The 23,451-nt window shown below is 40.1% G+C and overlaps 2 protein-coding genes across 5 annotated transcripts in view; both read left to right on the top strand.

Annotated features, from left to right (window-relative positions):
* cacnb1 (calcium channel, voltage-dependent, beta 1 subunit) overlaps positions 1–13,925 on the top strand; it is a 39,857-nt gene extending 25,932 nt beyond the window's left edge. For 2 of the 4 annotated variants that reach the window (XM_082530825.1, XM_082530824.1), the window contains exons 8-14: positions 2,668–2,748; positions 2,845–2,903; positions 4,352–4,461; positions 8,168–8,319; positions 8,445–8,540; positions 10,268–10,453; positions 11,812–13,925. In XM_082530825.1, coding sequence (XP_082386951.1) covers positions 2,668–2,748; positions 2,845–2,903; positions 4,352–4,461; positions 8,168–8,319; positions 8,445–8,540; positions 10,268–10,453; positions 11,812–12,351 — 1,224 coding nt within the window. In that variant the 3' untranslated portion in view covers positions 12,352–13,925. Of the gene's footprint in view, positions 1–2,600; positions 2,749–2,844; positions 2,904–4,351; positions 4,462–8,167; positions 8,320–8,444; positions 8,541–10,267; positions 11,769–11,811 lie in introns of those variants that run through there. The other 2 variants (XM_082530827.1, XM_082530826.1) reach the window with 2 other exon arrangements.
* A 4,356-nt stretch (positions 13,926–18,281) lies between these two features.
* Positions 18,282–21,403, top strand: arl5c (ADP-ribosylation factor-like 5C). Its single transcript, XM_082530390.1, has 6 exons — positions 18,282–18,504; positions 18,869–18,929; positions 19,037–19,184; positions 19,511–19,594; positions 20,084–20,235; positions 20,397–21,403. Exons 1-6 carry the CDS (start codon positions 18,459–18,461, stop codon positions 20,443–20,445), a joined length of 540 nt encoding a protein of 179 aa, XP_082386516.1. The 5' UTR covers positions 18,282–18,458; the 3' UTR covers positions 20,446–21,403.
* The last annotated feature ends 2,048 nt before the right edge of the window (positions 21,404–23,451 follow it).

Here is a 23,451-nt window from a genome sequence, read left to right as displayed (position 1 = left end):
AGTCATTTCAATTAAAAAATGGAAATTGCACAATAATAAATGAAATAACTACAGAGCACAAGAGAAAAGAAGCCTGAAAGATTTAATCAAACATCCCACTCACTGAAGAGAAAAGACATTTTTATAGCTTATTGTTATTAACCTAGTGGGGGGGGGCAGAAACACTATATTCACAAGAGTAAAACACAAAAATGAGGAGTTTAGCTAAACAGCTAGGGGAAACAAACAGGAGAGAAAACATGATGAGAGTATAATCAGACATCTTCAGTGAGGACAAAGGGAAAGAGGCAACTGTGGTTGCAGCCATATAGTCAGTTTCAAGGTTATTAACTGAGCGAAGTATCTACATAACAGCCGTAATAACATCTGTTCATCTTCTCTGTATACTAAGAAAAGGTAGTTCAGTACTTACTTTATTACCCCCTTTAGCAGCAGATATATTGGACAAGGAAAGAAGATAAGCTGTCCCAGAATTCATAGCAAATGCATCATCATACCATGACGATCAACAAAAGTGCCAAAGTGAAACATTTTGTGTAAAAGTTTTCATTTTGTACTATAGGATGCTAAAATGTTTCATATTTACAATAGCAGAGTGTTAAACCCACAGCTAAAGCGATGAAGTGATTTGAAGGGAATTTGACTTTACTCAAGGAGTAAAATTGTAAAATTGAGAAAAGTGGTTATACTGGCTAAGTCTTTAGTAAATGTCATAAGAAAATAAGATTTATTTCCTAAAGACCATAAGCTTGCTTTTCTTTAAAGTATGAGTTATGAAAAGAAAAGGGAAGTAAAACTGGAAGAAGAACCACCTTTAAAGTAAAAGAGGAAATGACAACTGGGGAAAACAGGTAACAGGTACTGATATACAGACAGGAGAAAGCAAGTGAGGGAATCCTCAAGCTACACTACTACTATTACTATAATCACAAGAAGAAAGGACACGAGCCGAAATTGAATGATATCAACAACAAAAAAAACTGAGATTGTGACATGAAAATAATGCAAATGGGATTCATTTTCTCCCTGGCTGACTAAAATACTTTAAGTTCTTTCTTTCAATTTATGTTTGAAACCTAAACAAATATGGCTCGGCTCCCACAATAGACTGGGAAAGCTATCCAGTTTATACGCCACCTTTCACCCTCTGACAGCTGGGATAAGCTCCAGTCCTTCCATGGCTCTTAAACTGGATTAGCAGACATGATGGATATGCAGAAGCACATGTAAGATCATTGAATATAAATAAGATATATTTTATTTACGCCAAAGCTGTGAAATTTCTTTGTTACAGTAGTTAAAAATGAAGTAAAAATGAAGCCGGGGTTAATACCCATCAATTCTTCCATTCCCATCCAATTCTGGAGCTGAATCAGTGTCATAATAATATTATTACTTATTATTGCAATATAATATAAGGGAAACTGCATATCTAACATTAAAGGATGGGTAAGTCGGGTAATTTGATTTCAGCTTTCCAGTTTAATCTTTCGTCTACGAGAGCTCACACGAGTTTTCTGTGTGATACCTGATGGAAATTCGCAGTCATCCTTTGCATCATTTTTGAAAAGTATTGGATATAAATTCGATTTTTTTCTGTTGTATAAACATGAAACTGTGAAACCGAATATCTACACGCTGGAACTGTATAACGTGTGATTGGAGAAGAACAATAAACCGCATGTCATTCCTGCCCGTGCTAAATTGTTCCCTGCGCTCCTGTTTTTCCCGAACGAATGAGTAGTGTTGTGATGTTCAGGGCTCCAGCGCTGCCCCTTTATAGACAAGAGCCATTTGGAAGCTTTTATATTATTTATTTTTAGCTTCTGTGAATACAAATTGGGTGAAATGAGCTTCCGTTGTTCTGCTTTATGTAATGTAATGTAGAAGCGGGACACTCCAGCACTTTCTCTTGCCTGAAGTGCTGTACAGCGTGCACAGGGGCGGGGGCGTGCTTGGAGTACAAATGTAGAAAAGGTTAAAAAAAAAAATCCAGTTTCATTGTCAGAGTATATCGGACATGTGACTCCTTCCATCCATTTCTCACTAACAGAGGACAGAAACTAATGGATCAGTTGATAATTTACTAATGAGCCTAAAGTTCAACAATGCAGGTGGAAATTTGATTATAAATGCTACACTGATTTTTTAGTTTTAGTTTTTTTTAAATATAAGAAAGTTGATTTTTTTTAACCATAAAATACTACTCGTACTGCAAACAATACCTTGCAGTAATTATGTGACAGTGCAGAAGGAAAAGAAAGAGCTGCAAAGGATGACGTTTGTCTTAAGAGCTGTGACGCAGTCGTGAGATTTCTCCTGACAACCTGGCATCTGGGTTAATTACGGGCACTTTAATTATGTGAGACTGCAGACTGAGAAGTAGAAGCCAAGGCTTTCGGTGAGAAATTGATCCCTGACCCTGAACATTCATAGACACTCAATAACACAAATGGACTCCAAATTTCTGGAACTCTCCATCCATCAATCTGACTGCTCACAGAAGAGAAGGAGGGTTTATGGGGAGTGGGTGGGGCTGTTTTGTGTCAAGTTAATGTTGATTTGTGTGTGAGTATAACCCTGTGACTGCAGGTCTTCTAAGGTCTTTGGAAATGTGCTGAGTGTATAACGTGACACCAACTCACGTGCTGTGTTGTCCATGCTCAGATGGAGCATGTCCCCCCTTACGACGTGGTTCCCTCCATGAGGCCCATCGTCCTAGTCGGACCTTCACTCAAAGGCTATGAAGTAAGGAGAAGCAGCGCATTCTCGGCTTGTAATTTCTACTTTCATTGGATTTTACTATTAAATATTACTTGTTTCTGATGTCTGATGTTTTACTAGGTGACGGACATGATGCAGAAAGCACTTTTTGACTTCCTGAAACACAAGTTTGAGGGCAGGTAAGAATGGAGGCTTACACCCATCCAGGATTTTTGTTTTTTAATGATTATCCATAATCATATACACTCCAGCCACTTCATTAGGTACATCTTGTCCAGCCCTTTAACCAGTTTGCACCCGATAACTTCCTCAAGTCTTCGTGGCATTTATTTAACAATGTGCTGGAAATATTGCTCAGAGATTTTGGTCCAGATTAACATGAAACCAGTTCCAGCACACCCCAAAGATGCCCTATTGGGCAGAGATCTGATGACTGTGAAGGCTGTTTGTTTGTATTTGTGCTTTATTTGTTTTGTGGGGGTTTTTTTTACATCAAATTCTGACCCTACCATCCAAATTTCACAGCATAAATTGAAATTCAGTAAGACCACGCAACTTTCCCCCCCAACATTCTGTTGTCCAGTTATAGCCTCAGTTTCTAGTTCTTAGCTGGCAAGAGTGGCACCCGGTGTGGTCTTCTGCTGCTGTAACCCTTCTGCTACAATGTTCAACATGTTGTGATTCAGAGATACTTTTCTGCAAGCATTGATTTTAACAAGGGGTTATTTGAATTACTGTTGCCTTTACTTACCTCAGGTTACAGCTTGAAGTAGTCTTGTCATTCTCCTCTGACCTCTGACATCAGCGAGGCATTTGTACCAAGACAACTGAATATATTATATTATATTATATTATATTATATTATATTATATTATATTATATTATATTATATTATATTATATTATATTATATTATATTATATTATATTATATTATATTATATTATATACTGGATATTTCTTCTTTTTTGGACCATTCTCTGTAACCCCGAGAGATGGTTGTGTGGGGAAATCCCAGCAGATCCTGTAGATTAGCAGTTTGATAGCTGATTCCTGTATGGCATCAACAATCATGCCACGTTCAAAACACCTAAATCACCTTTCATCGCCATTCTGATGCTTAGTTTGAACCTCAGTATGTCATCCTGACCGTCTGCATGCCTAAAACACTCCGATTAGATACTTCGATTAGTGAGCAGTTGAACAGTTGTACCTAATAAAGTGGCCCATCAGTGTACATGACATTACTGGATCATAATATTGATTCATTAAGGTGTATATCCCTTAAATGTTATAGCCTGAGATGGATTACAGAGATCAGTATTTGCATTAGAAGTGGAAAGCACTGTAACATAATTGCTTAAATAAAATAAAAGTACAATAAAACTGTATATGAGTAAGTGTTTGTAGTTACTTTAGATGTCCTATTTATGCCTTCATCCACTGATATTGAGGATTGAAAGATGAACAGTACGCTAGTCTAGTTGGCGGTACAAAGGAAGGCCAATCATATTTCTGTGTCACTCCATGCCCCTCCCCCCTCTGGACACACCCTTGCAGCCATGATAGACTCTAAATTTAATAGGTTTCTTTTTACTGACCCAGTAATGTGCTGGCTCTCTGTTTCAGGATATCCATCACACGGGTGACAGCAGACATCTCTCTGGCCAAACGTTCAGTCCTCAACAACCCGAGCAAACACACTATCATTGAGCGCTCCAGTACCCGCTCGAGCCTGGGTAAGAGGACGCTTTTGTTATCCACAAACCACAACAGGCAGAATCACACTGAGAAACGCAACGCAGACAGTTCGTGACAATTAGGATTTAATTTTTACTCTTTCAACAGCTGACATATTAAAGTTTAGGGAGAATATTAGTGTAATGTATTTTTGTTCATCACATCATGTTACTGAACATCTTTCACTGTCCTTCATATCTATATTTCTTTAAGTGTGTCTCTCTTTTATTTAGACAGACAAGAGTCCATTAATATTGCGTTGTTGTTGTTGTTGTTGTTGTTGTTGTTGTTGTTTTTTAAATACTCAACAGCAGCTGGGAAATTACATTTTTAGCAAATGTTACTAAAACAGGAGAAACATTGCATTTGCTATTTTATATCAGCCACACAGGGAATGTTGGACTGATCAAAAAGACAGTGTGTTTCTGTGTGTGGACATATCTCACACAAGCTGACTTGTAAATGATTAAAGGGATGACTGACCCCAAAATCACATTTACATATTTTTCTCTTGTCCGTAGTGCCAATTATTCATCTAGGTTGTTATGGTGATTTGCCATTTTTTAAGATTTTAAAGGTGTCTGCCCTCGCTTGCATATAATGAGACTAGATGGCACTCAGCTTAAATTTCCCTCAATCATGACCCAGTTCCCAAAATATGTCCAGAAGTCTTGTTATAAGCAGTTTTATCTACAGTCATGTGAAAATACTGCTTATGTAGGACTTAAGAGGGAAAGTAGCTGCCAGATCCTGCTAATCAAATCCATAAGCACCAGTGGTGGCAGTGATTGAATCGATCATGAAGTCTAAAGTCGAATGTGAAGCCATCTGCCATCAGCTAACGGTTGGCCAAAATCAGGTCATGCAACAGAATGACCAAAAAGGCATAAAAGTGTTGCAGTGGCCCAGTCAAAGTCCAGACCTCCACCTGACTGAAATCCCGCCAGTGCCTTAAACAAGCTGTGCACAAACAAATGCCAACTGCCAATGGCTGCCCCTCTCTGAGCCTGGTTCTGCTTGAGGCCTCTTCTTGTTAAAAAGGAGTTCTTACTCTCCACTGTCACTAAATGCTTGCTCATACGGTGTCATATGATCGTTGGGCTTTTCAGCATTTTTTAGAACTTCTATCCATTCATCCATCTGCCACTTATCCAAATCAAGGTCGTGGGGGGTTAGAGCGTATCCCAGCTGTCATAGGGCAACTGAATAAGGTGCCAGTCTGTCATAAGGTTGACACAGAGAAAAAACAATCATTCACCCTCATACCTATGGCCAATTTACCTTGGAGATAACAGGTAAGCATCACGCACAAGGGCTGGTATCTTGAGATCTGAGGAGCTCACAGAGAAATGGCCTAGATAAATAAAAAGCACTGCAGGCACTACACAAGTTAATATATTTGATTATGGGGTGAGCTATAACTTGTAGTCTTTAGACCAGCGGTCCCCAACCCCCGGGCCTCGGACCGGTACCGGTCCGTGAGTCGTTTGGTACCGGGCCGCGAGAGTTGAGGCTCAGGTGTGAAATGTATAGTTTTCAGGGTTTTTATCGGTTTTCAGCGTTATTTTGTCATCGTTTTTACCGTTAACTCGGTTTTCCTGGGTCTTTTCACGTGTATTATGAATAAATCTTCTTTTTTTCGGTACCGGTACTAGTTTTATTTTGTTGTATTTATCCGCGACACCTTAAAGGCCGGTCCGTGAAAATATTGTCGGGCATAAACTGGTCCGTGACACAAAAAAGGTTGGAGACCGCTGCTTTAGACAACAGTCACACTCTTCTTCATACAAATATCAACTTTAAAGACTTAAAGACAGACTTCTTAAAATATGGATCAGTCTATAGCTGGGTTTAGTCTTTTTATTTGACTTCTTAATAAAAAGACAAATGTAGAAAATCATCAGACTTAATATCTTTTAAGCTTTACACATTAAGAATATGTGTAAAATAGCATACTGTCTGTATTCAAGCACAAAATGAAGCTCTTGAAGCTGAATGTTTGAGAAAAACATTTCAGCATCTGTGTTGTCAGAGGTGTGGTTATCAGTGACATCACATGGAGGACTTTTCTTTCAAATGTATACATGATAAATCGGAATATTTTAGGTTAGATAATTACTAACGATCAGTTCTAGCAGTTAACGTACTTCAGTTTCAAGTTTGAGGTGTATCATCCAAAGACACGAGACTGTCACTTATTTTCTTTTTACACCTGCTCTGATTGCCTGAGTCTGATCTGGCCTCCTCTCTCTCTTCATCCTGTCTACACCCATCCTCCCCCCTTTCTCTCCCACCACCCATCCTCTTCCTCCTCTGTCTTTTGATTCAGACGTACTGGGTACGTATGCTCTTCCCGCAACAAAACAATGAAGCATCTCTTTCTCTTTCCTTCCCCTCCCCTTTTTCTTCTAACTATATTCATCATCTGCTCATACATCGTTGTCTGCCTGTCTGCTTGCCTGTCAGTTTCTCTGTTCCTCATACTTCTGTGTGACAGCCTGTAGTCTCTTAACAAAAAGAAACCAATTACAAAACCCAAGCAGGAAGAGATCCGTGGGAGGGCAGCAGAGCGGCTGGTAGCAGAGAGGGAAGACGATACTCTCCCATCCTGCTGTCACCCTTATGTTGTGACTCATAATGCTGTTTATCTTCAGTCATACCCAAGGATAGCATCTATTGCAGCTGGACCTTGCCTTTTAAATTCACTCTTGTCATCACGGGGGAGCAAACGTCTCTCTGAAGTTAAATCCAAATTCGCAGAAGGCTTTGTCGAGGTTAATGGAAACCTTGGCTGCTGTTTCTTTGTACAACTTAAAAGTTCACGTCTCTTGTCATTCTGCAGAGACCCCGTTTCGCCTCCGGCTTTAATTCTCTATCCTTTAGCCCTCTGGAGGCTGCTGAAATGTGCGGGCCACGTCTCTGTGCAGATTGCCTTGCCCCTGTTATCTCTCTTTGCCACTTGGGTTGGCAGCGCACAGACACCTCGGAGGCGCTGAGGGTTGACCAGACAGACGAGGAACATTCTGGTTTTCGGTTTTAATCTCGCTCCTTACACGTCGACAGGCTGATAAAAAGGTGGAGCTGTCTTCGAAATGCTAAATAACCAGCTTTTATAGGCTGCTGTTGAGGAACAATGAACACAACGTTCAGCATTCTACAGCCTTGAGTGGTGCACCTGATAGTATAATTACCGCTGTGCCTATTAGTGCTAACAAAACAACTAATGTTCCACTTCATCTATTTAATGAGGTTGTTTTTTTTGTTTGTTTGGTTGTTTTTTTGTCGTTGATGTTTCTGTTTTAGTTACATGGTGAGAACTTGTGCCCTTATTGTAAGTTATTTCAAGTACCACAGGCATCTCATTCTTAAGTGCCTCCTTTCTCTGCACCTTTTAAAAAAGCATTAAATACATATCTGAAATGTCAGGAGGGGGCAGGAGAATGAGGATGTTCGAGCGCTCCATTTAGCTGTGCATAAATGGAACTTTTAACTGTGGTCCAATCTGATTCATACGCTTGGAGCTGTTTTGTTTTCCTCTTAACTCCGACATGCATGAGTAAGAACTAACACGTCTGTTATGTACTTTTGCACAAAGTTAAGGGAGATTGGCTCACATGCAGTGCTTTAACTCCTCAAACAGAGATCATGTATCTGTTTTGTTGTCTCACTGTATTCACGTGTCTTGTCTGTTTCCTGGGCATTCAGCTGAGGTGCAGAGTGAGATCGAGCGTATCTTCGAGCTGGCCCGAACTCTCCAGCTTGTTGCTTTGGATGCCGACACCATTAACCACCCCTCTCAACTGGCTAAGACTTCCCTGGCTCCCATCATTGTTTATATCAAAATAGCTTCCCCTAAGGTATGCCTGTTTCATTCATTCATTTAAACCGATTCTCATACTTAATTTTGGAATGACTCTACCGTCTTCTGATTCTGATAGCAGTAAATATTGTTTCAGTTCAGTGCTCTGCTATCTCCCTGCAGGTTCTCCAGAGGCTCATTAAATCCAGAGGGAAGTCCCAGGCTAAACACTTAAACGTGCAGATGGTTGCAGCAGACAAGCTGGCTCAGTGCCCACCTGTGAGTTTTGCTTTGCGACTTGAGCTTTTTTAACATATTCTCATCCCCGGCTCATCACACCCTGACACTCAGTCAAATGAATTTGAACTCATCAAGTACCCCTTTGGGATTATTTTCCAACGGTATCTGACGATTAACAGCTGAAAGAAGACAGGTTCGAGGCCCTCAATTCAGTTTAATTCATTTTTATTTATACTGCCCCTCATCCAACAACGGCTGCTTTTATTCTGAGTGGGGGCCCTACAAAAATAACAATCAGACTACACCTTATGAGCAAGCACTTGGCAAGTGCTTTTTCCATCACAGTTTTTTGGGGGTTTAGGCATAAAACCTACTTGGATGGATTTCAGGAAAAGATGTAAAAACTTATATCACAGTACTTTCCGGTTTTACAGAATAACACTTATGCATCTATCTTTACATGAGCGGACTTTGACATGATTTTACAGAGCAATAAATGAGCTACTCTCAGGCTTTGCTAACAAATGATACATTTTTGGCACAGAGCTATAGAATCGCTCCTTAACAGGCTGCCTGTTATGCTTTTACGATAGACCTGATCGTTCTGTCTTGAGTAATATTTAGTCATCATCCCAGCTGGTTCCCTGTCGCTGTGTGTGGAGGAGCATAGAGACCATAGTCTGTATATGGCTGTTGTGTCAGCCATTGGTTTAGGACAATGCATTTTGAGTTCTGTCCACCTCCATATCAGTTTTTTTGAACGAGCGGGTTCTAAGGGCGGCACAATGATTCAGTAGTCAGCAGTGCTGCCTCACAGCTTTGCCTTTTTGTTTGGAGTTTCCATGTTCTCTGCATCCTCTAACAATACAAATACATGCTTGTTAAATTAATTGGTGACACCTAACTTACTCTAGGTTGGATGTAAGTGTGTGGTGTTTGCATATTTATAAAAAAAAAAAAACAAGTTATAAAAATGCCAAAAATATCTTGTAGAATTCAGAGGCAAAACAGAAGACAGATGGAGAGGCATTTTCTTTAGGTTCAGAAGTGGCTTAATGAACTCATGTTGACTGTGAGCTCACATATCCACAACGTACTTCCGCTCCTTTTGCAATTTTCAAGTAGGGTCTTGCTTTAAAACTAGCTGCACATGCTACCTAGGCTTAAAGAAAAGTTGAAAACGCTGACCTCCATAGGCCACATCATTCACTGTCTTCCCCTGTGATGCTGGTTGCCATGATTTCTGCAGAAGCACTAAACTGCAGTGAACTGAATAACTACATTCGGTTGAACTCTCACTGAAAGAACTGATCAGAAATATGGTTGTTTAAGTTTTTCATTATCAAACTGTATGAATTAGTGTAATTTACAGTCGAACTTCCCCATTAGAATTCAGGTGAGGGGGAACAGTGACTTCAATAAAATAAAATAAAATACCATACAGCTGTTATGAAAGGGAAAGCTAGATATAAACAGTTTTTTCCAGCAAACCGTAAATCTGCTTTTTAATACCTTTTTTTTAAATGCCTGACTCTTTTGTTGGGTTAGCCTCAAATGGCTACTAATTCCTTTCTCACCACTGGCATAATTTTTCAGATAGAGTTACCACTTGCTTAAATGCTGAGGCATTCTACATATGATGTCTTGAAAGGCGGAGCAGATGGTTTTGTGATAAAACAATTGGCTGTTACTAGAATTCATGTAAAGACAGAAGGAAAATTCACTTTGGTACAGTGAAATAAATGAAGAGCTGTTTTTTGTTGCAGGAATTATTTGACATCATCCTGGATGAGAACCAGCTGGAGGATGCCTGCGAACACCTGGCTGACTACCTTGAAGCCTACTGGAAGGCAACACACCCTCCAAGCAGCAACCCTCCCAACCCTCTGCTGAATCGTACCATGGCTACGGCAGCCCTGGCTGCCTCCCCAGAGCCCGTCTCCAACCTACAGGTACAGGTCCTCACCTCCCTGCGCAGAAATATGGATCCGTGGCCTGACATGGACGGCACTGTAGCCACTGAGGGGAAAGAGGAAGAACATGCTCTCTGAAGTCCAGTAGCACAGGGGGGTGGGGGGCGACTCCGGCAACTCAACCCAAACTCAGCAGCCTGTTCCTTTTACCCTGGAGTAGGAGTGCACTAATAGCCTGTTTATGCTGTATAAAGGAAACCGCAGATACATCTGTGCAAGAAATTAACACCCAAATGAACCAACAAGGATCCAATTTTCCACACATGAACAGCTAGCCTAAGAACACCTACGAGTAAAAATGATGTAGTCTGCATGTTAGCAGGTCAGCTTTTCCTTCTGTGCACTGTTTAAAACTGTGAAAACAGCTCAGCTGAAAGCACACTGGACTCAAGGAATAACCTCAGAAGGTACCTCTGCCCCCACAATCCCTTCTATTTTACTGTAATCAGACGTAAAATAGCGTCTGCTGCCCCCACCCTGCCCTCTGCAGCTCTGTGGCCTCCTTTTCTTCAGCGCTTCTAGAGGCTGAAATCCAGTTTGCTGTCCTCCTCTCTGTTGCCATGGTACCACCCCTGAAAACAGCAAGTCATGTCCGCCTCTTCAAATAGAAACGCTTAGTTTGGTGGAGGCTGTTGCTAACACTCTGTCCGGTTTAATCAATTTATCTTAAGAGTGAGAGCAAAATACTAATCAGTTTTCATTCTGTTCTTCAGTTGCTACTGGCTCCTTATCAGCTAACATGAGCTGCATGCTGTCAGATTAATTACATGGCACACAAGCGACAGTCTTGCACCGAATGGACACAATTATGCAGGGATCCTTGACAAAAATGAATGAAAAGTATTTTTTTTAAAAAGATTCAAACTGGATTGAATTTTTAAATTTAAGGAAAACTGTTTCAGGATAAACATGTGAGCTATATCATTTTGCTGCTTTGTTCTGCCATGAGCTCAAACAGCCAGCAGATGGCACTATTGTAATTGTAGATATATAGTTTAGCTTCTTTATAAGTTGCTGGGATCTGTTTTCGTTTGTAGGTTGATATCATCATTTTATAACAGTCAATTAGCAGAACTAAACAATTTCTACTTACTGATTAAATTGTGTTGTTTGAGTATAGACTAGTGTGAGTATGCACAATGTTAATGTGGAATGTGTTTCATATAAGTATCTTCAGCACTAATGCCTTTAAAGTCATGGATTCTTAAGCTAGAACAAGTATGCATCTTTGTTCTTTCTGCCCTGTCTGCTAACCCTGCTAATTAACTGCTGACACCTTGGTGTGCTGTTTGTGTCTCTGCATGCTTTTCGTGTGGCATGGGTGCGGCTCGCTGCAGGGGGCGTACTTGGTGCATGGTGAGCAGAAGCGGGAAGGGCCTCTGACAGAGTGTGGTGGGAGCGGCACGCTGCATGACTATCAGACAGACCTGGGAGGGAAGCCCCAGCAGCAGCACCAGCAGCAAGCATACCTGCGCTCCTCTCGTGGCCAGCTACGAGGAGGCAGCGGGCGAGGCCTTTCACGGCAAGACACCTTCGACTCGGAGACCCAGGGCAGCCGGGACTCGGCCTACACCGAGGCCGGTGACTCCTGCATGGACATTGAGACCGACCCCTATGAGGAGCCTGAGCCCTACCGAGGAAGTGGGGGCAGCCGCCTCCACCTGGCGCAGCATCTCGGCCGACAAGCCTCCTGGGAAGACGAAGGTGCCGAGCCGGACCAGGAAAACCGAAACCACCCTCCGATGCCGAGCCAGACACATCCGCATGGACGTGCCAAGCTGAGGGAGCGTTACTGCCAGGATCCTGTGGACACAGGGGCCAACATGAGCCGCAACAAGAACCAGGATGACTGGGGGAGGGACGTCTACATCCGCTGAACGGTCATCATACCACAGAGCCAAGGAAGCCCCTGGACAGACTGAGGACAGAGGGAGAGGAGGGGATGGAGGGGAAATGCTCTGGTTTTTGGGTTCAACAGGAACTGAAGTGTAGGTTTGGGGCCATGCCGGTCAGGCTAACAAAAAAATCTGTTTACATCCCAGTACAATGTAAAGAAATACATCAACTGCCAGATGCCATTCTCATCAAGTTCTTCTTGTAATTCAGTTTATTTACATTTAGAAAAAATAATATTGGTCTTTTTTGTTTCTTATGTTAATACTGCATGAATATCATGGATTTCTATACTCACAGCACAAGGACAGTAATTGTTACGACTCTGATCTGTATGATTCGATCCTCTCTTCGATTGTAAAGTGCAAAGGTCGGTAGAGCCGTAGTGTATCACGTCTGTCCTCTGCAGTCTTAAACAGGGTCTAATGTCACGGTTCCCATGTACGTACAGTGTCAGGGTTTCTCTTTACCTTAAGCTCACTCAGTGCTTTTGGCTTTCAGGGTTTCCTCCCATACTGATATCCAGAAGTTTTGAGTCTCTCACCTCCACTTTCTTATCACCCAGACCTTAAAAAGTTGGTGGAGAAGTTGCCATATTTTAGCACGTAAATTTATCAATGTTGCTATACTCATGTCAGTGCGATAACAATGAATAATACACTCCAAAGATGTTTACTTCTTCCCTAACCTGGTTCAGTCACCATACCTGACTGTATATGTCTGACCCAGTCCTCCCATTTCTGTTATCCTCTTCTTCATGGGTGCTGAGGGCACCTCCAGTTGTTCTCTGGTTTCCAAATGTGGTGCAGATTCAAAGTAGTTGTGTGAACGAAACGTCCTGCCTTAGTCACTCCCACCCCTTATTTCAAGAAAACTCCAATCACAAGTGCCGGAATGTCTCGCCAAGCCATGTCCGCCGCTGCTGCGGTGGGATGTCTTAACTCTTGTTACACTCGTTTTCATACCATATCTCTGTCTCTTTGTGTCTCGTGGCTGCTCCGTCCCAGCTCGTTGCTCATCTCTTTTTTCTTTGCACCAGCTTCGTCGTCTGTTTTTCAGGGCTAACAGTTATATAAAAAGTACTTGTACGTGTGGTTAATCACTTCGAACTTCCACCCAAACAGCTCGCTTGTCTAATATTAAATACCACTCTCTTCTTACTCCTGATTTCTGACTGAATTAGTGTTGGGTTTTTGTTTTTTTCAGTGAACATTTGCATTATTTTTTTCAATCTTCAGTTCTTGTGAGCTAGTGAGAGGAGTATAAAGTGGGCAGTGGGGGGGATAGGATCAGCTTTGGTCTTTACACAGTTATCTATAATGGAGAATTCATGAATGTCTTTGGTAGGCTGCTTTGGCCCACCCCCGTCTTCAGTTGAATAAATAAATATTAAATAATGATCAGTAAATAATGTTATTGTTGCGTTATCGCAATTGTTAAAATGATGAAATAACATGTATCATTGGTGCCTGATTGTAGCTACATTTTGCTTTTTCTGCCTTTCATTTTTAATCTGTGGATAAATTCGTATTTTAATTAAAAATCGAATAAGAAAATGCCATTGTGTCATTTCATTGTTACAGTGAGATGTGATGAACAAAAACAGCTGTCAAAAATGCTAAATGTCTGCACGTGTATGTCTGCGTCGTGTTGTTTATTCCACTGGATACATGTGAACACATAGTTCAATACAAATCATAGAGTAGATTCGTTTTTCAATAAATTACATGATAATTAGTCAAAATTGATATGAAAAGCAAAAGACAGGCTTGCTGCTTCCATAGGAATTAAGAGGGTAAGTAGCAGCCAGGTACTGCTAATCAAATGCACTTAATTAATTAATCATCAGCACCTCTGTGGAAGCAGATATTTTGATAGTTTGCTGGTCTGGAGCATTCAGCTGGGTGTTAACACAATGCCACAATTTCTCCAGGAATGGATGTCTCAACAAATTTGCCCCATGTCAGAAAAATACCCAAGAGCTACATCTCAAACTTGACAGGCTTCTGTTAGCAATGCTAAATGCTAAAGTGCATCATAGAATAATTAGAATTAGAATAAAGAAGGGTATGAATTGAAAGTTCGCCAACAGAAAGCCTCTTCTCTCTAAAAAGAACACAGTATCATAGCTTCACAAAGATGAATCTGAACAAGCTACAAGAGTTGTGGAATAATGACCTTTGGATAGATGGGACCAATGTGGGAATGTTTACCCATAATGCACACCACCAGTTTAGCACAAAAACATCATAGCAACTGTGAAGCACAGTGGTGGAGGAGGGGGAAACTGTGCTTATTTTGTTTTTGCAGCAACACGACCTGGGCACCAACCATGTAGTCAACCATGACCGCCTCTGTATACGAAAATATTCTGGACACAAATGTGAGGCCATCTGTCTGACAGCTACACGTTGGACCAAACAAGGTCATGCAACAGGATAATAATCCCAAGTGCAGTAGCAAATGCCTGAAAAGGAACAGAATCGACTTGTTGAATCAACCTAAGGCCTTTAAAAAGCTGTGCAAAAACAAATCCCTGCAAACCCCAATGAGCAGAAGCAATGCTGTAAAGAAGAGTGGGCCAAAATTTCTCTATAATGATGCAAGAGACTAACAAAGTCGTGCTGAAAACAACTACTCTGCATTATTCTTGCTAAAGGTAGTTATACAAGCTATTGATTCATCAGGTTGTACTAAGCTTTTTCATATGACTGTCTTATTTAAAAAAAAAAAAAAAGCCAACACCACCCTGAATGTAGAAACTATCCCATACTTCTGCTGGGTGTAAACCTGCAAAACAATGAGCCACAAGAATGTTGACAGATTCTGAGAATAAAAAAAACAGTTTCACTTTGTATTCACAGAAACGTAATCTCCAAAATACTCGTGTCAAATTGCAGCACATTTCAAAACACCTGCATTTTCTGAAGTGCAGTTATGAAGTGCAGCTGGCTCACTCCAGGATGTGGTTTTTGTCATCGTCGAGCTGATGCTCTGCACAGGACAAACTGTCACAGACCTGAGACACGGTTTCCATCTGTAAATCGAAATGTGAGACTTACATCAGAGCGTTGCTCAACAGGGTCAAAATGACTGTAATAACAAACTGCTAAAAACTGACAGAACGGGACAGAACAAATATGTAACACATGTTTGCATGTATAACTAAAACTAAGGGTAAACTTCCATTATTATAGTTAAAGCAGGATAATTTTAAAGAAAAACACAAAAAGTTATCTGCAGTATCACTGCTTCAGATTTTGAAGTGTACACATGTGGAATGACATCTTTCAAAGTGTTTCTGATGACTGTTATCTGATCATCTGTATTAACAATAAGGACCATATCACGGTTATAAAGCAGAGTTAATTTCAAGTATATACTGTCTGACATGCAAGTTAATTTAAAAAAATCACATCGTAGATCCTTTAATGTAGCAAACAGAAATACTGGAGAGTGATAAGGTAACATTAAATGCTTAATTATAGTGGAAAAGAAATGTGCAGCGGTAATAATCACAATAATAATAAAAATGATGATGATGATGATGATGAAGATAACAGATACCATAACTGTATTCCTGATAATAATAATAATAATAATACATTTTATTTAAATAGCGCCTTTCAAAGCACCCAAAGAGAGAATGAACTAATATTTCTGAGGTCCGGGGGTAGGGAATTCCAAAGTCGAGGGGCAGAGCAGCTAAAAGCCCTCCCTCCCATTGTGATCAGACGAGCAGAGGGAACAGAGAGAGAAAGAGAAGATGAAGATCTGAGGCAGCGGGATGGGAGCTTCATCTGTAATAAGTCAGAGAGGTACGGTGGAGAGAGAGAATGAATAGCCTTGAATGTATACAGAATTATTTTAAAATGGATGCGAAATTTGACCGGGAGCCAGTGAAGTTGCTTCAGGATTGGGGAGATGTGGTGGGTAGAAGAAGTCCTAGTAATAATACGGGCAGCAGAGTTCTGGACACGTTGGAGCTTGTTGATAGATTTTTGTGTGAGGCCAAATAATAATGAGTTGCAGTAGTCAATTCTAGAGATAACAAGATTATGGATGAGAATGGCAGTGGCGTGAGGTGTGAGGAAGGGGCGGAGGCGATTAATGTTACGGAGTTGGAAATATGCTGCACGTGTAATATTATTGATATGTGAGTTAAAGGATAATGTGCTATCGAGAATGACACCCAAGCTTTTCACAGAGGGAGAGATAGGGACCAGCGAGTTATTGATGGTGAGAGAGAAATTGTTAATTCTGGATAGCAGTCGTTTAGTGCCAACCAGAAGAAGTTCCGATTTATTGCTGTTGAGTTTAAGAAAGTTGGAGGAGAACCAAGAATTAAGTTCAGCTAGACAGAGGATGAGAAAGTGTGCTTATGTGATTACTTTTACCTCAATAAACTAAAGAAAATGCCTTTCACCTTCAATATACATTTATTTCCAGAATGAAACCTGGCAATTAATTTCACTTAAAACACTTCAAGCTATAAATAAATTATAGGGAAATAAATACAGGTACAATACTTTGACTGAGGTGAATATAAGTATGCCTCATTACTGAATCTCTTATGGGTTTGAAATTAAGACAAATCTGTCAGATCAGAGGCCCTAATATGCAAAGAGGTCATCAGTGTTGTGATTGTGTAACTGGAGAGTTGAAAGTAGAACTGATATAAAATTGCTTGGACGGTTCAGTGGAAATCCCGGGGAATTCTTTGTTTGAAGCCAGTTTTGCTTTCTGTTGGTTTTTACAGGCCGATAAGTTCTATGGTTTCTCAGAAAGGAAGGTACATAGTTTTACTTCTCTTTCCATATATAGACCGGACATACGCGTGTCACCGACTGCGTCATTATCCCACTCGTGCCGTCGGTGTGGCAGGACTTGTAGGTTGCCTTCAGGGACTATAGGTGAGCTCAGATTTTCGATATTTAAGGAGGTAAATAAATTGCATTTAATGTACGCTAATATCTCGTGATGACGAACGATGATTTATCTAGGATTTTTCGGTACTTATTCGGCTTTTACAAACATATTCTTCCTCAGTTTGGAGCACAAGTAGTTTTCTATAGACCTGATAAAGAGGTCACTACACAATGAACGGGGCAAAGAAAGCGATTTGGGAGACATTTAAAATATATTTAGAATATTTGGCCCAAATAAAAACAAAGCAAAACAATAAAATCTTAAATGCCTTAAATTACTTTATTACCCCAAAGTAAATAATCACATATACAAAGAATCAGAATCAGAAATATTATTAATCCCAAAGGAAATTATGGGCAAGGGCGGCTGCTATTTCTATATTTTTTCCACTTTGTTAAAATGAGGGTAGAATAAATAAAATTCTATATAGTAGAATATAGAAATGCCAGGGTATATTGTATTACAGCTAGGACAATATTTCTGTCCAGGGTGACAGGGTGCCCCATTTATTTGGTACAGCCCAGTATTTCACTAATATTCTCAATTATGGAGTCAGCGTCTCACAATTTAATTGGCTCTATATAATAGTGAACACCTCTCTCACACTCGTGCAACAAAAAGATATGTGCTGATCTGTGACAGCATCCCTACTAAAAACACAAGCAAGTAAATGTGTGAAAGTACAAAGACGACCACACATGACTCCAAAACAATCTCAGTCTTCCAGTGATGCTTTTAAGATGTTGGGAAAATCTCATCTGAGCAAAATCTTTAACTTACAATTATTTAAACAAAAAAAAAGGAAAGAAAAAACAGCCTACCCACTTGCATCTGTAACATAATCCACACCGTCCCACACAAACCCCAACTTACTTTGTGGATAATCTAGCCCTTGGCGAATCCCTCACCGGCCCACGTTTTGTATTCCCCACAGCACTGAACGCACCATCATTACTATCTACGCTGCTCGTGACTCACTCGGCAAAAGGTGCAGACTTTCTGAGGAGGAAGCGCCGCCCACAAATGGTATGCCGAGGCAGAAACTGATAATAGATCCCGCAGCAGAGTCAGTCTGACAGTCAGCTTCTAATCGATACTGAAGTCTGCTTCCTCTGGATTTCTTTTGTATTCATCGCTCATCTAGCACTCACACCTGTTGAACATGGGCTATCTGCTGTCTAAGATGATGGCTGTGTTCGGGGACAAAGGTACATGTGCTTTAATTCTTGTGTTCGTCTTGTTATGCCTGCATTGTTGCTGTTTAGATGAATTATAAAAGCCCGTCGGTGTGTTAAGCTCCTGTATCGGGTAATATGTGATAATTGTGGTTTGATCACCTTACTAAAAACTGATTTCCTGACACAGTAAAGTTTCAGTCCTTTCTTATATACGACACTTAAACCAAGTGTTGGACGTGTTTTACTGCAAGAACAGTCTTTTGATAAGAGATGTGAATCTGTTCAGCACATCACCCTCATGTACCTGCCTTTTATCTTATCTGTGTGTACATTTATCCCTTGAGGCTGAATTTGCAGTGAGCATGCAACTTTAACATGTTTAACTTTCCTACAGAGCACAAAGTCATCATTGTGGGTTTGGATAATGCTGGGAAGACGACCATCCTCTATCAATTGTGAGTGATCTGACTGCTTTCTGAGTCTTTCAGCAGTTTTTTAAAATCTGTTCTCACAGTTTAATCTAATTCTAAATGCATCTTTTCCCTTTTTCAAATACATCTAGTCTGACAAAAGAAGCCGTCCACACATCACCAACTATTGGCAGCAACGTCGAACAGATCACCGTTCGGAAGACTCACTTTTTGGTTTGGGATATCGGAGGACAGGAGAGCCTGCGAGCTAGCTGGTACTCCTACTATGGCAACACAGAGGTATGGCTCACCTACACTCTTCAGATCCTTTCTATCTCTAAAAAACTTTTAAAACACAGTAAATCTTTCATTGAAGTGCATTGGAAGTGATATTAGCAGTTCCCAAAAATAAATCCAGAGAAAGTGAAAGCTTTTGAAGTGCTGGCTGCTAATGCACCTGCATCTGTTTTATGACTTTTCCTGTGATCCATTGTTTACAGGTACTGTATCTTTAATAGAGCATTGTAGACATGCTGTGCTCCTTCTTATGAATCAAGCGTCCCATAGATTGGGTCCTGATAAGAACGACCTTATAACAGGTTTAATAACTATTATTTCCCTTTCAGATCGTCATTCTGGTTGTGGACAGCACTGACCGGGAACGACTGACTGTAACCAAAGAAGAACTTCACCGAATGCTCGCACATGAGGTAGGATCTTTAAAACATAGCGTAGAGACTGACTTTATTAAAACATTTAGGGAAGTTACTTGGTCATAACTATATTAAAAGTGCCTTTTAACATATTTGAATACTGCTTACGGATGATAAACAGGTAGAGGAGGGTTGATCATACTTTGCTTTATTGTTTAAATATGAAGTGTTTTGCCTGTTTTCTTTGAGAGCTGCTTTGACGTACAATCACATTGTTGTTTTGTGAAGCTGCCCTCTTTTGGCATTTGTGTTTTGGTGTTTGACGTTCCCTCCCGCTTTCAGACAGGCACTGATTGCGTAATAGATGTGAAAGCAGATTACTCACCCATGACATACTGTGATGAGGAACTTTCTTCTTATAGTCAGCATGTCTGTGCGTTTCTATGTTCCGCTGAGGTTGCTGTTTGTTTTGAACAACATCACATGTTTCCAGTGGAACCTGAGTGCAGACACGGTATCGGTAACCCATTTTTTAATTCTTTTTAGGACCTACAGAATGCAGCCGTTCTTATCCTGGCCAACAAACAGGACATGAAGGGTTCCCTGACAGCGGCAGAGATCTCCCAGTTCCTCACGCTCGACTCCATCACAACACACTCCTGGCATGTTCAAGCTTGCTGCGCCCTGACAGGAGAGGGGTGAGTCTAACGCACCTCCAGCTCTCAGTATCACCGACTATTACTCACCCTTCACAAATATGTGACGTAGCTAACAGAAACATGCCTCTGCATACCACTGCTTCTGTTGAAATAATAGCCTTTGAAACACTTATCAAAATGCTTCTGATCTCTCCCTGCAGTCTACCTGCCAGTCTGGACTGGATGAAGTCGCGGGTTGTGGCAAACTAGAAGAAAACAATGGATTAAAAGTCCTGAAACTGAACCAGCCTCTCGGGCGCTGCAAAGGCCGCAGTGTCAGGATTATTTACAGTGTTTTGAGCCTGTGACCACAACATCTGTGACAGAAACTGCCTCACCACGTCTACAGTATGACTTACTGACAATGTGACATCCTGAAGAAACCTGCGTTGTGTGTACCTCAGCCTCGGAAACATGACAACAGACAAGCTTCAAAAACTGTTTGATTGTTTGATTATATTTTAGTAATCTGGAGGTTGTGCACTGAGGGAGAGAAAGTGTTAGTAATGTATTGACATAAGTGGCCTGTGTGTAAATGAGAACAATGTTTGGGCAAATTATCCTACCTCACCAGAAGTATCACGTTCCACTTTAACTGTCAAGAGTGACTAAAATGTTATTATTTTATTATTAGAAAGGAAAACAATAAGGCAGGTTGACAAAGGACAATGATTTATAACACTAAGTCATATATTTTCCTATTAGTATCTTAATTTTCTAGAACTGATCCAGTGATTCCACAGACGCTTTAAAACAAGACAATCCTAATTTCATTTTGACTTAGTTCTCATAAATGAAGATTTTTGTTCTTAGTTCACAAACTACTGATTCATCACAGTTTACCAGCAAACAGTAAGACTATAAAGAAAACAAACAAAAGAACATTATGCAGCTGCTGTGGTTTTCCTTCTCAGGATTTCTGCAATGTTGCAAAAGCCTACAAGCCTGCATCTGATGTTAAAATTTAATTTAACGCCAGCAAATGATTTTAGCTTCATTAAACCTGAATATTTATATTAATTTATTCTTTTTTTAATGCTCTTGGACTGTGTACTGTATATGACAGCGATTTCTTGAATGGGAGAAGGCGCTAGCTGCTATGAGTCATAATTTTGCAATGTACATACTGTATAGTTTGATTTTTTTTAAATAAATGTTATTATTGCTATGTGTGTGTTGTTATTTTAATAAGCGATGGGCAGCATGCTATTGAGGTTGTTAACGCTAGTTTACCTTTGGCTTCCTTTGTCTTTACCATCCTTGTCTCTGTCCCTCCAGCCCTCTGTATACCCTCCTTTACTACATTCACGAATCTTCTCTGTGGTCTTACTGTTTTCGTCCTGCTTGACAGCTTCGTATTGACACGCTTTGTTCTATATAACGTTTTTCTTGTTTATTAAACAATAGCGCCTAAACTACAACGTTACGATAGCACTAACACGACTTCAACAACAAACGTGGCGTTTTTCACTGGCAAAAGAGCAAAATTAGATTTTAGGGGGCATCCGGATTTGAACCGGAGACCTCTTGATCTGCAGTCAAATGCTCTACCACTGAGCTATACCCCCGCACGCTACGACGAGCGGCCCGCTCCTGCTTTAGATACAATAATAATAATTCTATGTTCTTGTTTTGGACATTCTGTTTTTCATAATCACTCGAAAATCTAAATTCGAGTTGATTTTGACGACAGCCGTGGTATTTAATCGCTAAATAATAGACGGTTTTCTGACCGCTAGAGGGAGAAATGAGTTTATATTTATGGCTGTCACTGTAACTGGACGGCGAGAATAAGAACACGCGTCACATTCGTGACAATAAGCACAAAGGGGGTAAGTTTGCATATTTATTTAGGCAAAAAGAAAAAGAAAATGAAAAAAAAACAACGAAACTTACACACTTTCATCATCACGTGGTTTAACATCACACGGAAAGTTATTAAACATACAACAACAATCCTTCTAGATGCAAACATCATCAGCTGTTTTAACAATGACTCAGCATAAATGAAGAAAAAATTGATGTGCAGAAGTGACTTTTTTGTGAAGTGAAAACTGTGGTCACCTCAGCACTGTGTGACTATCACCACAGTTGAAGACTTTGTGATTTTTGAAGTACCCGTTGTGGCTGAGGAACAACCAGTGTAAGTCTTAAGTCACACATGTTTACCTACCACAGAGTTTGGGATTTTTTTCTTTAGACATGAAGCCACAATTTTTCTGTCCTTTTTAAAATTTCAACTGTAAACAGTCATGCTGACAGGAGCAATCAAGTAAGGAATGTTTTTCAAGTCCACATTCGATTGCCAAATAACATTTTTCTTAGACTTTTATTCTGATATGCCACCTTCAAGTTACTGAAATACACACATGTGAAGGACAAATATATAGGATAAGGTTGACTTTTTGTCCCCTTACACTTTGATTTGTTGGACCTCAGCGAAGCCCTCGATACAGCTGATCATGGGACCTTGTGTTGTGGTAGCTGGTATTTAACATATACTAAACTGGTTCACTGTGATAGTGTCATACTATCACAAGTAGCTGAGTAAATTTTTGATCAATCTTTGATTTTTGAAGTTCACATCAAGTCTCTGACCTGCTCTTTTTTAATTTTTCCATTTAAGAAACATGGCTTAACTCCTAAAAAGTTGTTCTCAAAAAATGGACTCGACTGTTCATCTCTTGCTTGGAATGTTGTGATGTCCTGTTTTTTGTGGTTGTGTCCTAATTTTGACTTTCCACAAGTTAGTTTTATTGATGCTGCTGTCAAGAACTTTGAGATTTTTTATCTTGAAAAGCATTATATAAATAAATGTTACTTTTAAACTTAAATCAATAGGCTAAAATAAACACAGATATACTACTAAAAACATATCAGGCCAAACTAAAAATTCCAAAAGGTCACAGGAAATACCTAGAAACATGAAAAGTACCATCAGGACAGAAAACAAGGACTCGAGAACAGGAACTGAAATAGATAGGCAACTGAAAAGAGGAAATGGGAGCGCAGACAAAGGCAGCAATCAGAGGGTTTCCAATAACTGACGACAGCAAAATACCATTATGCCTTCGTGAACTTTCCCAGTCCATGTTAATAAAAGTAGAATATTTTATTTATCAAGAAACAATGTGTGATTTAAATGTTCTTTTATGTTTTGGAACAGTGCATACAGTATATATACCAAAAACTATACTAATAATTCAACACAGGTGA

Source organism: Aulonocara stuartgranti (genome assembly GCF_965226115.1).
Source record: "Aulonocara stuartgranti genome assembly, chromosome: 4".
NCBI lineage: Eukaryota > Metazoa > Chordata > Actinopteri > Cichliformes > Cichlidae > Aulonocara > Aulonocara stuartgranti.
The sequence above is the reverse complement of the archived record's forward strand: the minus strand, read 5'-3'. Positions and strand labels throughout refer to the sequence as shown.

What these genes read in the sequence shown, in the direction of transcription:
- arl5c (XM_082530390.1), top strand. Translation starts at nt 18,459, where the DNA reads ATGGGCTATCTGCTGTCTAAGATGATGGCTGTGTTCGGGGACAAAG. An exon ending in ACGACCATCCTCTATCAATT is followed by an intron (nt 18,930 to 19,036) that starts GTGAGTGATCTG and finishes AAATACATCTAG; the next exon opens with TCTGACAAAAGAAGCCGTCC. An exon ending in TGCGCCCTGACAGGAGAGGG is followed by an intron (nt 20,236 to 20,396) that starts GTGAGTCTAACG and finishes CTCTCCCTGCAG; the next exon opens with TCTACCTGCCAGTCTGGACT.